The sequence below is a fragment of the Haplochromis burtoni genome, unplaced genomic scaffold, assembly GCF_018398535.1.
Source record: "Haplochromis burtoni strain Fernald_Lab_line unplaced genomic scaffold, NCSU_Asbu1 Contig_518, whole genome shotgun sequence".
NCBI classification, from domain to species: domain Eukaryota; kingdom Metazoa; phylum Chordata; class Actinopteri; order Cichliformes; family Cichlidae; genus Haplochromis; species Haplochromis burtoni.
In genome coordinates this window covers 88,280-102,758 of record NW_024582879.1, presented here as the reverse complement: position 1 = coordinate 102,758, position 14,479 = coordinate 88,280, and the positions used below count along the sequence as shown (strand labels likewise).

The 14,479-nt window shown below is 38.7% G+C and overlaps 1 protein-coding gene across 1 annotated transcript in view; it reads right to left on the bottom strand.

The window, feature by feature from the left end:
- Positions 1–1,895: 1,895 nt before the first annotated feature.
- LOC102313542 (sodium/calcium exchanger 1) overlaps positions 1,896–14,479 on the bottom strand; it is a 50,857-nt gene continuing 38,273 nt past the window's right edge. The window contains exons 5-9 of the mRNA XM_042214110.1: positions 14,255–14,338; positions 13,714–13,899; positions 13,483–13,572; positions 8,887–8,990; positions 1,896–8,589 (exon numbers count right to left, since the gene is read on the bottom strand). Of these exons, the coding sequence (XP_042070044.1) occupies positions 8,317–8,589; positions 8,887–8,990; positions 13,483–13,572; positions 13,714–13,899; positions 14,255–14,338 (737 nt within the window). The 3' untranslated portion in view covers positions 1,896–8,316. The remainder of the gene's footprint in view (positions 8,590–8,886; positions 8,991–13,482; positions 13,573–13,713; positions 13,900–14,254; positions 14,339–14,479) is intronic.

Here is a 14,479-nt window from a genome sequence, read left to right as displayed (position 1 = left end):
TTTGTCACGTGCAAGATTCGGCAAAATGTTTTTAACTAGGATAGACTGGGACTGAGCTGCAGCAGCAAACAGTGCCAGCATGGATGTTTCAGGATAGTGACAGTAACAAGGTTGCACGTAATATAGTAACTGGATATTAGATAGTAAACACAAGTTAAGGTAGTGATTTGGAAAGGTAAGTGAAATGTGTGATGTCAATATTTGCAATGACTAATTAGTATTAAAAGGGTTGTAATATTAAGCCTGCATTCTTACTAACAACAGTGGAAAAGCCTTTTGTTGTCTATATGAACCTTTAGATCTCTCACTCTGTGACCTCAAAACACTTTTCTGATGGGTTTATGGCCACAGAAGCCCATTTACTGAATATAAAATGATAGCCATTTTTAAAATTATGGTACCGCTGCACCATCGAGAGCATCCTGACCAACTGTATAACAGTCTGGTGTGGGAGCTGCTCTAGCGTTGCAGAGGGTTTTGAAAACTGCACAGCGCATCGCTGGAGCACCACTTCCTGCCATACAAGACATCTGGAGGAAGAGGTGTCTGAAAAGGGCTGGGAGAATCATCAAAGACCCCAGTCACCCAGCACACGGACTCTCCTGCCCTCTGGGAGCATCCGGACTAAGACCACCAGGTACTGGAACAGCTTCTTCCTTACAGCTGTATAGATCCACATAAGATAAGATAAGATATCTATATTATTGCAAAAGCACTTTCTGGATGGATGCAAACTGCATTTTGTTGCCTTGTACTTGTGACATGTGCAATGACAATAAAGTTTAATTCCATTTTGAAGGACTGTTAATCAAACATTACTGTGTGATTTAGCCTATAAGCATACAGTATCCCTTTGTTTCTCAGTTAGATCCTCATGTCCGGTTTCACATCAATGGTAATGGCAGATTGAAGCTTAATAGTGGGATGTCACTAACCAGAGGGGGATGTCACGATTCAATTCAATGAAATCTGGTTGAATTTTATTTATAAACTACCAAGCAACAGTCATCTCAAGGCTATACCAGTATTTTACTTCATTGCAAAAGTCACAAGCCAACCTTCAGCTCTTTGTGCTTTGCTTCCAAGAAGCAAAAGTGAATTGTGTTGGTCAAACCTCATTAGAAATATACTAATATACAAATTTCCCATTTATATGTGCAAATTATTTGCAAATTTCCCTCTTTTCCAAGCTATATATAAACAAATGAGTGGTGACTCAAGATTTTTGCAGAGTACTGTATATAAAGTCTATAACTACTATAAATTACACAGCAGGGGACATAATTTGTCAGATAATTAAAAAAGACCAGTGCAAATGTGAATTTAGAACATTTTTATACTCTAAAGGACAGATGTTCTATCTGTACTGCATAAAATTTATATAAGGTAGTCTCAATAACAGTCTATCCACTGGTAGATTTTTATTTTAATCCAAATTAATTATTTAGTTATTAAAATCCACAGTATTGGTACTATTGGACCTTAGTGTGGCGTTTGACACCGTTGATCATGACATATTACTGGAACGTCTCGAGAGCTGGGTCGGACTCTCTGGTACGGCACGCGACTGGTTCAAATCCTACCTTAACAACAGGAACTTCTATGTGTCAATAAGCCAATTCTCATCACAAAATATAGAAATCACATGTGGGGTCCCCAAAGGCTCCATCCTAGGGCCCCTCTTATTTAGCATTTATATATATGGATGTTCAAGTGTACAAGAGACACACAGACAAGCTGGCTCCAGCTTCTATTTACTTATTGAATATGTAGCTAATAATAGAAACTGCATAATAAATATGTTTGATACTAAAGCTTTTAAATACAGACAGGATGTAACACAAAACACACATGCTCACAAACACACACTGTAGAAAGGCAGTGCACTCACAAGGTCTCTGAAACAGGGTATCCCAAACTTTATTTTACTGGTTTTATCAGAATTACCATGTACCATGGAGAGCAGTCACAGTTAGTGGCAACACACATACAACAACTTTCCTCCTATCATTTGGTCTTGACCAGAAATTAATTTAAAAAAGAAAAGAAAATTAATACACGCACACACAGAGAAACAGCGGCAAAAAGAAAACAAATCTTAAAAATTATTACAAACATGATTATTAAAGTTACTGTTCCATTAAGAAAAGAAAAACCCCCACATCAAATCAAAGTGACAAACACAAAAAACCCTGAAACACCCCGAAAGTGCAAAGAGGACAGAGAAAGAAAGAGAAGATGAATGAAAGGAAGGAGTGAAGAAATAAAAACCAGAATTTGTTGGCACAAAGGAAGAATTTAGGAAAGAAAAACGAAAAGAGAATTATTCAGCAACCAAGATAAATGATCGACAGCTCGGAAAACAGATGGTGATTTAAATACAAACAAATTATCCGTTGAGAGACTAAATCAGATGCAGACACAGGCAGATATTCATAACTATACTTGGATGTTGGTGAATAGAAGCAGTTCTAGAGATAATGATTTAGGGGGCATAAAAAGCAACCATAAGTGAGACACGAGTCAAAAAGACAAACTAAAAACATAACGCTGTCTGAATCAAACAACAACAATCACTGACAAAAGGCAATCTCAAAAGCCTCCAACGCCAAAACAAAAGTAAATAGAAGCAGATGGAAGGAAAAAAAATAACCAACCAAGAATGAAGAAAGAGGATGCATGGGAGGGCAGAGTGAGGCAGCGATAGAGAAATAAGCTCTAAGCAAACTACAACTTCTCCAAAAAGGCAATATATGTCATTCTTGAGTGTAGCGAGTGTTGTTGTTTCCTTTAAATAAATATGTAGAATTAATTCTCTATGGTTAGTGTGATGGTCGTATAGTCCACCTCACTTATAACACTGTACAGTATATACACATTATTATTATTATTATTTCTTTAATGACAAAATAACCTTTAGATATACATACAGTATTCCTCATCCTCTGTCGGAGAATACAGCCACGGTATTAGAAGTAGCAAGCAGTGTCTCTTTTTTTGTACAAATAACCCATGCAGCTCCCATATAGATTACTTATTTAAGATACATAACTTCTTTAAGATCTCATCTCTCATTCAATAACAGCAGATATTGCCTTTTTTTAAAAAAAAACTTGATGAATTCATTAGTAATGTGCAAGTTACTCCAAAAAAAAAAAAAAAAAAAGAGTCATCGCATCTTTGTTTAAATTAAAACAAAATGTTGTTAAGCTCTACATACATTACAAAATGTAACTGAACAGAAAAAAAGGAAAACCTGAATCTGTACAACATTCAAACCTTTTTTAGTCAACACTAAGGAAATGGGATACAATTCTCTATAACTATATACAGACATGTTATCATTCATGCACAGTGTCAACAAGTAGCACATTGACATTCCAAAATATGGAAAACATGGCATAGGGAGACAGAGGGTAGAACGGGAGCTGGGAAGAAGATACGGAACAAAAGGAGAACTGCCTGTTTTGGTTACTTTGGCAGCAGTGAGATTGAGAAAGCAAGATAGAGAAAGAGGGTGGAGAGACACAGGGACAGATAAAGACACCATAACAATACACATGCTGGGCAGGAGAAGTCCACATCAGTCTCTCTGACCCAGAAATCAACATATGGCTGTAACTTCATTTTTTAATTATTATTATTATTTTCATCTTCTTTCGTGTCATCTTCTTTTTCTTTCTTCTTCTCTACATCACCAACCTTTTTTCTACATGTTAAATGTTGCATTTTAAGGTAGAGAATAGCTCTGGTAGCCTTTGTTTCCAGCGGTACATTTTTTTCTCTGTAGCAAATATTGCTCCGCTTGTACCAGTAGGGGCGTTTGTCCTTCCTTTTGCTCATTTTGTCTGTCCGATGTTGCTGTTATTTATTCCTCGGTCTGTCAGACAGACAGTCAGTTAAAAAGTGAATATGGCAACACAAACATATCGTCAACCCTTTAGAACCCACATTAGAATCAACATTGTTAATGGTTTACAACTGATTCAACACCACTGTATTTTTACATCAGGTACATCATTATTATTGTGTAAATCAGAGACAGAAAACACAATCTCTGTTGTTTACATCAGAAGCAACTCTGTAAATGAACCAACGTAGTAGCCGTTTCACATAAGCGACAAGAACCAGTGCAATGCTTGTCCGTCATTTAAAAACCTGCCCAATTCTGTTTCAAACCCCACCACAGAAGAACAAAAGTTAAAACAAATGCAATCTACAGCTCATTTTTCTACTCCTTACTAGCTGTTAGTGTTAATATATACAGTGATGACCTGGCTAACTTTTGACCCTTTAAAATGCAGAATTTCAAACCAAAGCACGAAGCTGGACTCAAGCGTTATTGTGACTTGAGCTGGAACAAATTGCTTTACAGTCTTTGCAGGAAAGTTGCTAGTTGCAGATAGAAAAAAAAAGTTAACTTCAACCAGAAAGTTAATATTTGATGATGTACAGCCAAGAAAAGTCTTTAGCTAAACAACAGCTAACAATGTTTAGTTTCCAGCCTTGTTTCAAACTCTGAACAGCTGTCATTAATCTGCCAATAAGGTTCATGTCAGACTAGCTCTTAAGCCAAAGTGAATACACCCAGAGAGACGGTGCAGCAACGCCAGTGCAGCAAAGCCAGTGCAGCAAAAGAGCTAAATTCCCATAAAAGAAAACTTTTAGCATTTAAAAAAAAAAAAAATACAAGCCATAAATTTAATGCACGAAACTGCATTTTTGCAAGCATTTGATTCCTGCTCACGCTAGAGTTCACCTCAAAATATTAGGCAGCTGGCACATTTTAAGTAATTCCAACATGATTTAGCAATATCAAAGACAATACCTACTGAAGGTACTCAAAAAGTGATGCATACAGCTTTAATATCGTTATTCCTTCTTTTTTTTTTAAAAGCAAGCTAGCATAATTTAGTTTTTTTACAGTGTATAAACCCTCAGCTCGTGCCAGTGAAGAGACAAATACATACAAATTTAAATAAAAAGATTTGAGTTCTGTTAAAACAACATCAAGCCTTTTTTAATGCTTTTCAGATTACTAATGAAATATGAATTATATTTGGTGTTTTAAGAAAGATCCATTGGTTAGAAAACCCCTTACAGATTGGACTGCAAACATTAATATCTGATATAAAGTTTTCCCTTTGGCAAAACAGGGGTAAACTGCCACTCCAAGGCCTTCACTTAAGAACAGCTACTCTAATGATGAGCCACAGATTGTGCTGAGTTTGACAAATGCAAGTAATGCAATATCTCATTATACTGCAGCTATCAAACGACATATACACCAAATGTCTTTTCTTAGTAGTTTTCAAACTGTACAACAAACAAAACTGCAGCAGCAAAGCCATGTTTCTGTAGCACTGTCTTCTCAAATTTTCATCCTAGTGTTGTTGTGTAATTAATAATTTTTTCAAAAGCTATATTCAGAGTATTTATATTGTTGCAATTATCTGGATTTGCCAAACTCATCCAATCTAAGCCAGCCCAGGTCTACTTTCTCAGGGGTTAAAATCTGCCTTTTACAAGAATCCTGCCAAGTTTAAAATGGATTACATCTAGTCCGGACTACTTACTTTTACAGATGACATTATAAATACAATTTATCATATACATCAAGTAAAAAACACATTAGAAGCAGAGGAATTCTGGACTTATGGACTTTTATTATGCCTACATATACTGTAAGTTACGTGTATGCTGAGATCTTTGTGAGTTTAGCTGAATGTTGCAATAGTTAACAGTCTGAAGTCTAAACTTCTCTGACAGTCGAGACAGGCTTTAAAATGTACATAATTCTGGGCCCTTGGTGTTCGAGGTTTTGGGATCGATTTGTTGTCTGTCTAATACTGAATTACAGAAAGCAGAAGATTTCCAGACATTTAGTGTTTTGGAATTTTAGTTTGTGAGTCTTACGATCTGGCAGTTAGTTTGGTCTGCACGCAGTAGACGTAGTGTTTCATATGCCCCGGTGTCCTTTTAAGCTACTAGCACACTATTAGGATGATAAATAAGTCCAAGTGGGCCCCTGTCACATCATGCACACAGACCAGTGGTAATAATTTAAGATCAGTTTACATTGTTAAACTAACAAAAGTATGCTACATATATAATAGAATAACAGAGACTGTTTGTGCCCATGTCACAAAGAGAGATTATAGACTTTAGGAGTTAATTAGCTTTTAACCAGGGTGGACTACCATGGTAACCTGGCTACTGAGAATTAAAACACTGGGCTATATACTCCACAGCAGGAGGAGATTTGTGGGGACAAGTGTTGTAACTGTATCCCTGTTAGCTTTCTGTTATTGCCCTGAAAGCGGTGTGAGCTTGTCAAACACAGGCTGTCTGAGATTAGATGTAACCTGTGTTACATGTCCACATTTACCCCGTCCTCTACGCTGACGTCCTGCCCAACAGAAAATCATTTTCAGCTATCCCTTTATCTGATGGCTTTTGTGTTAAGACTGAAAACTGGCAGCTGAACTAATGTGTCAAGTTCAACAAGAATGAGTAAATCCCACAGATCACATTAAGGTTATTTGTTTGAAAGCAACTTACCTTTGAATAAAGAAATATGACAAAGCCAGATGGTAATTGCTTTCTTTAGGTTAAGGCCTTCGTCATCCAGACATATTATGAGTAAAATGTTTTTGACTAGTAGTGTTTTTTGGAATGAAAAGTTGAAGCCTTGTCTGAATGAGTACTTAGAAGCAGCAGGTTGCTTTTACAATATCTAGGAAATTCTTGATGCCTGGTGTGGTAACATAACAAAGACGTGCAGCTATTATCTCATGTAGCCCTGCGCTAGTTTGAAGCAAAGCTCTTTTAACTGAGAAGTCAATGTGTAAGGTTTACCAATATAAGCGCCTGTTAAATATTCCCCTTAACGACCAATCTATGTGAAACATTATAAATCAAGGGTCAGGGTTAGGGATTAGTGGTTATTACAAAGCCCTTGAAGATTTTGATTGGTCCAGCGACCAGCCAGGTTGGCGATGCACAGAGATAATGACTGAAGCTGTTAAGTAAACCAAGTGGCAGAAAATGAAGGAAAAGAAGGCCTATAATGGGTGCTAGCTAGAATTTTCAGGCTATTTAAAAGTTATGATTCAGAAATGATGGCGGCAATCCCACAGGTGGAACACCAGGTGGTTCCATAGTAAAATCAAAAATACCTAGATATTTATGCAGTGATAATAGTTTCTAACAGTTTTCGACGGTAGAGTGGCCATTTCGTCTTCTCAGACATGACCTTATTAAAGGTAAAAGCACACTAACCACTTCTTGGTTCAAATTAGTCCTTAATTCTTTTACATTTACAGTATAAAGCAACAGAAAGAGGGTCCGATCAGGAGCGCATGGCGTAACCGAGACATTCAGAAGGAAAACCGTGAAGCTGTAATGTACGATCAGCTCTTTATATTTACAATTCGAACCTCAGTGACGCTTAAAACATTTCATCTCACTGAATTTGCTCTCCTGCGAAAGTCATACTCGGCATTTCTACAGGCTGGGAGAGCGAGAGTGAAAAAGACCTCGAACACGAAAGCATATCTCGCCTCACGCAGTGAGAGCAAGACGAGAGGCGGTTTTTTTCACAGTACTTGACCATCTTCCCACAACACACAAGCAGGGACACCCACTGTTACACACCAGCACACACACAGTTAGTTGTCATGAAACAATTGTGGCAATGTATCCGGTTTCTTCTGATTATGTTTTCAGTATTGTCTGGTCATGCATGCACATACTGATAAAGTTATTCTTTCTTTGTCTGTCTCACTCCTGCCTGTTACAGTGTTTGGATACGATGCACTACACTGAAAGAGGGCTCCTGCTGAAACCACTCGTTCTCAATAGGAGCTTTTATGGTGCGTACCTCTGTTTTAACCTCAGTCCAAGTGTTTAAATTCATTGTAATTCTATAAGGTCGAGCCAGTTGGGACACGTTTAATAAGATGACTTGATTGGTTTGCACTTTTAGAGTGAGACGCTTTGATTTTTTTCCTTTTCTCATTAAGCTTCCACCGTTCTGGATAATTTCGCTTCCTATTAATCTCATGTTTTTTGTTATCCTTCCATGCATCTGTACCTCTTTCCATTCTGTCTTTATCTGTTTAAATGTGCACTCCTTCATCTGTACATCCATCCATTCATCTATCATTAAATCTATTGCTGAAGGGGGGACTTCTAGAACAACGAGACAGCCTTAATTCCTAAATCCAAATTCATCCATTCATCCACCTCCCCCTTGTTTTTTCCTCCATGTTTTCTTGCTTTGTCCCACCCTTCTCTTCAACATCTCCTATCATCTTAGAAGCCCTGGATGTGGCAGTAGGCTTCCAGTGAGGAGAAGAGGATGTAGAGGAGCCACAGGCTAACGAACAGCATGGTGGTAAGGGCCTTCGCAGTCCGGGGCCCACCCAGCTCTCCACCAATGTCTGGTCGCCGTCGGTACATCAGCATGGCGACACAGATAAAGGCAAAGATGGTGAAGAGTGTGACCGAGAAAGCCAGCGTGCCAGGATCTACCCTGAACTCCTCACCCCTGCTGTTGTGGTAGATGGCAGCAATGGACCACGCCACCTGTTGAACAGCAGCAAAACTGAATTTAATAACATGAGACGCGGTGAGCATGTACAACAAAGGAAACAAAAGCAAATACAGACTTTGCCAAAGGAGACAGATGGGTGTGACAGACCATACCACTTGTCAGTCACACACTCATTCATGCAGAATTAAAGAATAGGACTCATGCAGTAACCTATCATTTATACCAAGCACAACATAATAATTTATACTACAGCAAAATGACAAGCACTACTGCATTTTCTCTAAATAGCTATCAATCAATACATCTTTAATCAAATGTGCTGGACTTACCCCAATGCCCAGAAACACATTGACAGCATTGGAGCCTGTCACATTACCAATGGATGCATCTGCATACTGATCTTGGATAGCTGCTACCTTACTGGCAAATGTGTCTGGATGAAGAGAGAGAGAGAGAGAAAAAAACAGAGTTGTCATTGGCCATAAAGTAACTGGTGATCGTTGTTACAATCTCTCATGTTCAAGTTAATGAGAAAGAAAAAAAAAAGATCAGATACAGCTGATTGCAAGATAAAAAACACTCTTAATTCTGATGATGACTTATTAAAAACTTTGACTTTCCTATTCTTCTTCAGTCACCAAGAAATGAATGCAACCGTTTTTGTGGAGTGAAAGTATAAAGCAATAAACAAAACAAAATGTTCCATTCAGTGTAAATTAAGTGTTACTGACTTAATGTCTAACACTGCAAACAGACTGACATGCCTAATCACAAAATTCCCCAACTGTGCCTGTAGCCTGTAACAGTTGCCTTTGTTATCATAGAGTATTTGAACTTTTTTTTTTTAATGTTATTTCCACTTTCAACCAGAATAACAACAATGGATATCTATGCCAAAGGTACAAGGAGGGGAGGCAAAAGATAGATGAGGAGAGGAAAGAGGAGATATAAGTTGGATTACACTTTTATCGTCATGGACAAGGTAAGATTTCTGCACAAAAAGATGGATGACTTTGTAGCTCTTCTAAGGAATCGGTTTGACTTCCATCAGTGTATGGTTCTGCGTTTCACAGCAACACAGAATTAATCAAGATCCCATTGCTCCCACTGACAAACAGGAATAATCTAAGAGTGGTAAGAAAAGAAGGTTTAAAATACAAACGATGAAACATTGGTCACACTGCAGTGAAGATATTGGTCTGTTAGAATCAATGTTTCTCCAACAAACAGCCATGCTGCTGCTGGAAAACCCAGTAAGACTGTTACTGGACGATTTGAATTATGCATCGTGCATTCTACGACTTTCACATGACTGAGCAGCTGTAATGGGATAATTTCCCGCCGTGAATTATGAAAATTACTCAGGATCTGGTAAATTTGCAGTGATTTCTGTGTTACACAAGACTGCATGGACAGATAAGGACACTTTTCATGCATGCATAATGTATATAGCTATTAATACAGACCACATACAGAGCACTATATAAATCTTGTTTTCTATTTTTAGACAGGCAACCTTAAATTAGGAGCCACAATCTTTAATCCAATTGCAGTGTTTCTTCTACAGCAGCCAGCATATGCACGATTTGCTCCGAGAGCAAGAATTTACAAAGTTGAATTGCAGTTAGGGGGAACAAACAGATTTTGGCCTGGTGACTAAGAAGCAATGTGCTGTGTAGTCCTAAAAATTTCCCCTGCCTAATGCTTGCCAAACTACAGCAGCTCCAAAGTCATGCTCTTCCTTCCTGCACTGAAAGGAGCAACGGTGACTCTGCCAGATCTCAACAATAGGCTGTTTGGTGAGCAAATAGCCAAATGGTCAGTTAGCACTCTTTTCTGGCTAGCTTCTCTTTGTTAGTGATTCATGTCATCTTGCCTTTCTCTGCCAGATACAACAAGAAGAGACAAAAACTGAGATTACGGAAGAAAGCAAAAGATGAAAAGAGAAGGAAGGGATTACTTGAAGCAGCAGCCAACCTGGCTGTGGAAAAGAGGATGATGGGAGGATCAAGAAGTAGATACAGGGCGGTGATAGATATGACAATTGGCCTGTGAAAGAGACTAACACCTGTCTGCTGGGCTTATGGATGTGTGTCAACGCTCTGTGTGTTCCTGTCTTTGTGTGTGTGTTTTCTGTATTAAGAGCGCATACTGTATGTACACTGTGTCTCTGTGTGTTTGCGAAGTTTGCCACCTGGGTCCAATCTGATGCCATGTCTCTACCAGCTGGCAAAGGCATGCACGCCTGTGTATCAAATGGTCTTAGAGTGCTTGTGAGCTTGATTGAGTGGGTGAGTCCGTGGGTGTGTACGTGTTCAGCAGTGACGTGAGTGTGTGTTACTGTGAAACAGGTTCCACTCTGAAGCTCCTTATGTGACACTATGGCTCCCTGGAGAGCTTTTTGCCCTTTTCCACTACCTCTCTGTCAATCAGTCACTGCCTCGCTCTTCTCTTTTTGACGTCATGCTCCTCCTTCTTCCCCTCTCCCCTCTGTTCCTGTTTTTCCCCATTGCCTCTTAAAATGGAAGAACATGCAACTAATATGCTCAGGAAAATCTTGGCATTTGGAATGTTTATGGTGTTAGCAATAAAGGAATAAAAACAGAAGCATTAATCCTCTGCGGACCGTGACTATCCAAAGGAAATCTGGCCCTCTTGAGATTCCTTATTATAGATCACTGGTCCACAAAATACTGAACAATACACAGAGGGGTATATAAATACTCAGGGGGTATAAACCAGTTGAAAATCTTTTTAAAGATATTTTGTTCTGAACTGGACAGTGCTGGGAGACTGATGTGTGGCAGCTCTTATTAGTTTAATTGAAAAACATTCAGGAATATTTATTAATTTGTTACTTTGACAGAGGGTCAAAGAGTATTCGAGTATTTTACAGTGACTGATCATTAATATCTTATCTATTTACATTTATTTACTCAAAAATCATGTCTTACATGACATATTTATTGTGATACAATATTGTGAGGATACATGATGACTATCAGCTTCACTGTCCTGAACCAACATTTATTGCACAATGCTTTTATCTTCTGTATGTGTCTATTTTTTTTTCTCTTTTAAATCCCTGCAATCCCTGCATCCCTCAGTTTATATGCTCGGATCAAATTTCTGAAGCCATTAGGAGTCATGATAATACACTGCACACATCAAGTGTACTGTGAAATCACGAACCAACAAAGTTTTACCTGAAATTTTACCCGAATACCCGCAAACTACAAACAAATGTGAGCTTCTTTAGTTTCAAATTTTCCTAACAGCACCACTTTAGTTGTTTTCTTTCCATCTCCCTTTCTCCATGTGTGGGTTAGCCTGGCTAACTGTGATAAACGAGGGTAACTGACATAGAACCACAGCACAGGATGGGTTTTATTAACTGTAATAGCCACAGAACTGAGGTCTGTTTCTTTGTGTGTGTGTGTATGTGCGCGTATGTGTGGTGAAGCCACAGGAGGCTCTGTTAATAAGGCTGAGAGCTTCAGAAAGGCTGAGCCACTTTGTTTTCATTCGGCAGCTCTACACATTGTGTGCAGTACTGTGACTTGAGCATCTCTGTTTATGTGTCCATAAATTCAGCTGATATCAAGTGCATATTTTTCTTAGTGTATGAGCATATATTACATGTACAGCCATATGCTAATGTACTATGTGTGTATGTATATATGTGTGAGTATAAAGTAGTATGGAGCACACGCTTTTTATCCCTAAGCTCCCTAAATGGGAGGCAAGGGAGCACCTGAGCCTGACATGACAAATAGCCTTATGGTAATAGCACATGGTGGTCACAGTACAAGTCATTGTGTGTGGGGTTGTGTGTACACAAGTGTGCAAAATCTCTTTCAAGCTTTAATGTTTTTCAGATAGATGAGTGTGCTTGTCTATTACTCAAGTCGCGCAGTCGTTTATGTTTTTCCATGTTCTAGTTTATACATCTAGCAGTCAAGTATACACTGTATGTCTGATATATTTGTCTGTGTGTGCATGTGGGGACCAAGGTTAAAACATATAATCACCCAGCCATCGCATTTGGTCATTCTTCACACTTACGCAAGATGAGCCATGTTGCTGTCGGCAGACTGCACTGCTTTGTCTAACGGGGACCCATATGCAAAAAATATTGTGGCAAGACGCTGAGAACTACTGGGTTAGTTCTGGTACAAGTTCACTGAGAATAAGAGCTCGGGAAATGTGAGCTCTGAGGTTCTTTTGATCTACTTTTATGTTGTTTTTCTTTGGATTTGTAATAGCAGAAAAATAATATTAATGAACATCAATACAAAGATGCTTTCATGTGGAAAAGCTCTTCAAAGCTATTTGTGTAAAGCAAATTTAGTGAATATTATCATGATGCCAGAATTACGCCGATCATTTTCTAGTAATGGATAATTACCCAAGTCCCATTCCCTGTTACTAAATAACCATGACATTTCTTTTCTGGATGAGTGAATTTGAGTTGAGACTGTATAATTTGCCATAAACCAACATAAAAATCCCCTGCATACTTTGTAGTCTATAGTGCAACAGATCACGCTGAAATATATCTCATCTTTATGAAAGTTGCTACTGTATCTATAAGAATTACTAGTTACTTAGTGTTTCTCGAACTTGAGAAGTTTTAATAGCGTGCCTTGATATTCATTCCACTGTAGCTTTTGTTGATTTGTGTAGTAAATTGAGCAAAGAACTGAAAATATCAATATATATTCCTTGAGGTGGATCATTGATGAACAAAGATCTTTTCCTCATAATGACTTTACAAAGCTAAATAGCAAATATAAAGAGAGAACAGGATTTGATTAAAGCTGGCACAAGGTCCAGTAGATGGCAAAAACATGTACTGTGATGGATTCATGTACGCCTACACATACATGTATATAAACATAAAGGATAAGTGCTCACACGCTTACCTGGTACTGAGGTTCCCAATGCAACAAATACTACTGCTGTGACAGAGTCTTTCAGGCCTACTGTGCATCCAAAGTGAGAGGCCAGGTCCCCTGTAAGGATAGGAAAGGAATAATTTCCATCACTATACTTCACAGCATATACTTAGAAGAAAACAGATGCGTTCAGCTGTTAAACAAACCATCATTTGTTGTGTATCTCTTGTCAATCCCTCAGGATATTTAAAGTCTTACCAATGATAGCGGTGAGCAGTCCGATCATGCAGATGGAGACTACAAAGCAGGCCCAGCCATTCCAATACTCTGTGGGCGGCACGAAGGCGAACAGAACCTTCCAGAATACAGTGAGGAAATGCATGACGTAGTCAAAACACGAGGGCAGCTTCTCCTCCCCACACTCCTCATCGTCGTCATCTTCACCTGGGAAGAAATAGGGGGAAAAAAAACATACATGGTAGCCAGTTGAATCCTTGAGTCTTTGTTAAAAGCGCAGATTGTTTACACCAATTTAACCTCTTAAGCCCCAACGCCCCCTGATATGGGGGCAAAAGGCAGGAGATCAGGTAGGCTTGGGGCTTAAGAGGTTAAATAAGATCCACAAGTTTGAGACCTAGGCACATCACAGATCAGATTCAATGTCATCCCTGCACTCCCATGCCTTTCCTGTTGCTGTAGTTGAAAATGTTGTTTGAATCTATAGTCTATAGTGATTTAGCCTGATAACCTGAAAAGCAAAATCCCTGTGTGTGTGTGTGTGTGTGGTTGCAAGCCAAACCTCTGCTTTCAGAATCAGAATCATCTTTATTTGGCCGTGTTTGTACACGCGAACAAGGAATTAGACTCCAGTACACTTTGCTCCCTGCATGCAAAGAAAAGAAACATTTTTTTAAAAATAGGCTGTATGTTAGAAACTAAGCAAACTGAGTAGTGCAATGTGAATATGTGCATATGGCCTGAATGAAAGCAGGGAGTTATTTCATAGTGTTCATGAGAGTCACGG